This window comes from Arachis hypogaea, chromosome 6, assembly GCF_003086295.3.
Source record: "Arachis hypogaea cultivar Tifrunner chromosome 6, arahy.Tifrunner.gnm2.J5K5, whole genome shotgun sequence".
Lineage (NCBI taxonomy): Eukaryota > Viridiplantae > Streptophyta > Magnoliopsida > Fabales > Fabaceae > Arachis > Arachis hypogaea.
Genome location: NC_092041.1, coordinates 115,423,404 through 115,427,021, shown reverse-complemented (window position 1 = coordinate 115,427,021; position 3,618 = coordinate 115,423,404). Strand labels below are relative to the sequence as shown.

General features: G+C 37.2%; 1 protein-coding gene across 1 annotated transcript; it reads right to left on the bottom strand.

Annotated features, from left to right (window-relative positions):
• Positions 1–616: 616 nt before the first annotated feature.
• On the bottom strand, positions 617–2,196 carry LOC140173785 (uncharacterized). The gene is made up of 2 exons (XM_072198372.1): positions 2,031–2,196; positions 617–1,896 (listed from the first exon to the last, which is right to left on the bottom strand). Exons 1-2 carry the CDS (start codon positions 2,194–2,196, stop codon positions 617–619), a joined length of 1,446 nt encoding a protein of 481 aa, XP_072054473.1.
• Between the last annotated feature and the right edge of the window lie 1,422 nt (positions 2,197–3,618).

Genomic DNA, 3,618 nt, shown 5'->3' with positions numbered 1-3,618 from the left:
TCTATATTATCTCTACCGACTAATAGTGGAGATATCCGACCATTTCTAACTGCCTCCCCAATCATCCTGTTAAGCACGTCCACCACAAGAACAAACAAAAACGACGATAAAGGGTCTCCTTGACGTAATCCTCTCTCCATTTTGAACGGTTTCGATGGTGACCCATTAACCATAATAGAGATAGAAGCCGATGTAACACACTCCCTAATCCACGCCCTCCATGTTCTTCCGAAGCCCATCTTCTACAAAGCACCATTTGACTCTATCATAGGCTTTTTGGAAGTCAAGTTTAATAATCGCAGATGCCTTCTTCTTCTGTTTCAGCCATTGCACAGTCTCACATGCAATTAACGCTCCATCATGTATCTTTCTCCCCTTCACAAAGGCACTCTGTGATTCTCCAACTAAGCCTGGCATAACACTCCTCATCCTTCGTGTCAGCGATTTAGAGATTACCTTATAGACGCACCCAACCATACTGATAGGTCTGAGATCTTTTATCTCCTTGGCCCCAACGAATTTCGGAGCCAGCGCCACCCAGGTGACATTAGCTTCTACCGGCAATCTTGCTGTTTGAAAGAAATCCATCACAGCTGCAGTGAATTCCGTTCCAATCTCATCCCAACACTTTTTTTATAAAATGCATGTTGTATCCGTCACTCCCTGGAGCCTTAGAAGATTCATAATCCCAAACTGCCTCCTTCACTTCCTCTACTGATGGGAGTGCCTCTAAGGTTTCCGCTTCCTCCCTCTCTAAGCGATGAACTAATCCATCCCTAAAGGTCACCCTTGGGGACGCTTCCTGGTGGTACAAGCACTTGTAAAAGTCCCGAATCGCAATCTTGATTCTTGCTTGATTCCTCACTAGCCTCCCATTAATCACCAATGACTCGATCCGGTTATTCCTCCTTCTCGCCGAAGCTATGTTATGGAAGTACCTTGTGTTTCGATCCATCTCATTGGCATGCCGAGATCTTGACATTTGCTTCCAATGCATCTCCTGTCTTAGATACCACTTTTCACAGCAACTCACTAATGCCCTCCTCCTAGCCTCTGTTGTACCGTCATACCTTCCGCTACTAACCATATCGTCTACCTTCCTGATTTCTTCCTCAAGCTTCTTAATCCGCTCAGCCATATTCCCAAAATGCTGTTTATGCCATCTACGTAGTGGTTCTGACAGTGCTTTCATCTTCTGTAAGAACTGTACATCACCTAGTTCCCTCCATTCTTCCTTTACCATTCTCAAGAACCCTTCATGCGTGAACCACGAGTCCAAGCTGCGGAACGGTCTTGGGCCCTCAACTCTTCTGCTGTCTTCTATAACCAAAGGGCAGTGATCCGATAAATCTCTCAGACCACTCCTTAGACACGTCTCCGAGTACACATCAAGCCATCCCAAGGAGACTAGGCTCCTATCGATACGACTGCATGACTGTCCTCTAAACCAGGTATATGCTCGGTCATTCAGTGCCAAATCAATCAACTCCATATCATTTATCCATGTCCTGAACTCTGCCGCAGATGCTGGTAATGTAGTCACTCCTTTCCTTTCCTCCAAATGCAAAATTTCATTGAAATCCCCCAAAAAATAGAACGGCACTTGACATAATCCTGCAATATAACTCAATTCTTCCCACATGGAGACCTTCTCAGCTCTCTCATGCGGTCCATACACTAAGCAAATAGCACAATGAAAGTTATCTTTTGCCACAACTCCTTCTATACACAACCATCTATCCCCTTTATAGCAGTTATACAGTTTAAAAGCCGCTCCGTCCCACATTATCAATAACCCTCCAGAAGTCCCAATAGAACTGACAAACTCCCAACATGTTCTGTCACTTCCCCAGATACGTACAACATCAAATTTAGTTATTAATTCCTTTTTTGTTTCTATCAGGCCCAACATATCCAGTCTAAACTTATTTTTGAACGTCTTTAGCATACTAACTTTTGCAGCACCTCCCAACCCCCGTATATTCCAAGAGCTAAAAATCATTTAACGAAACTATTACACACCTGTTTACGGTTTTTTGGCCGGCTTCTTCGAGCTTTTTCTTTTTGCTTAGCCTGCCGCTGTTTCATAGCAATCGCTTCATTCTGCTCTTGTAAGATGGCCATTATGTCCTCCTCATCACTGCATTGTGCTCCTGATTTCACGGCTAGTTTCCAGGCCGCTTTGTTCTCAGCCATTTCCTCTTCCCAACTCAGTCTCTGTTCCTCAGGATCTGCTCTCCTACCATCATCCAAACCTGATTCTAGATTATTCTCCCTTTCTTCCTCCTATTTTTTACTGTTCTGATTCAACCCATCCAGCAAGATCTCCCCCTCATCATCATGGTACGTTGCATTAATATAATATTATTAAGTTAAATTATTTATTGATTTTTATAATTTTATTAAATTTTTAATTAAGTTTTTATAATTTAAAATTTATAATTGAATCTTGTATTAAATAAAAACATTTAATTAGATTCATATTAATTACTATTTTTTATAAAAATAGTTATAATCATAAAACATTTTTTTTTAAAAATTTTCACAAGTTATGTTATATCAAACACAAAAATAACTAGTTAAGTAATATTTCGTATTTTTAAAAAAAGACTTAACTAAAAATTTAATTTATCTAATATAAAGCTAAAAAGACCTAATTACAAAGTTAGGGAAGTTATAAAAACCAACAAATTAATTAAGTTATATTAGTAAGTATTAACATACATATAATTTAAATAATTGATTTAGATTCAAATGACAGTGGGAACAAGTTAACTAAAATTACATTGCTTATAAAAAAATATGTCAAATGAGTTTATATTAACACAAATTGGAAGAAGAATATAATTACAGTAGTCATCACTCTATTGTTTAGATAAATAAAGAAAAATATTTTTTTAATTATTTTCCCAATAATTTACTCAAACCAAAAAATATTGTACTATCTATTATTTTTATATTTTAATTCTAACGAACTAGCTAGCTTGCTAGCGTGTAATGAAAAATAGGGGTGAACACGAGTCGGTTTGGTTTAGGTTTATGATCAAATTAGAATCGAATCGATATGGTTTGGATTTGTATTTTTTTTGTACATGTACCCGAACCAAACCAAACCGATTAAGAACGAATTGGTTTGGTTCGGGTAATTGGATACCCGATAACTTTGAAATTCATAAAAAAAAAAAAACCAAATTTTTATCTTAAAAATTCAACAAGTACAATAAACGTGTAACATCAATAGAAATAATCCAAACATGTTAAATACCAAATACATTAAAAACCAAACTCATTAAATCCAAACATATTAATAATGAATAATCATTGTCTAATGAAAACGCCATATATATTTTTTTATTTTTTTATTTAATTAATATATGATCGAGTTTGCGGTTTGGTTCGGGTTCCGCACTCTCAAAATCGATACCTGAACTAATCACTAACAAAAGCCATTGATTTGGTTCGAATTAAATCCGATTACCCGTTGATTTCAGAACCAATTTAATTGGTTCGATTCGAATTCGGACGGATAATCGGATACCCGCTACCTGTGCTCACCCCTAATGAAAAAGGGAGAAATGGAACTAGACTTAGAACGCATGTCTTAGAATTCTTAATATT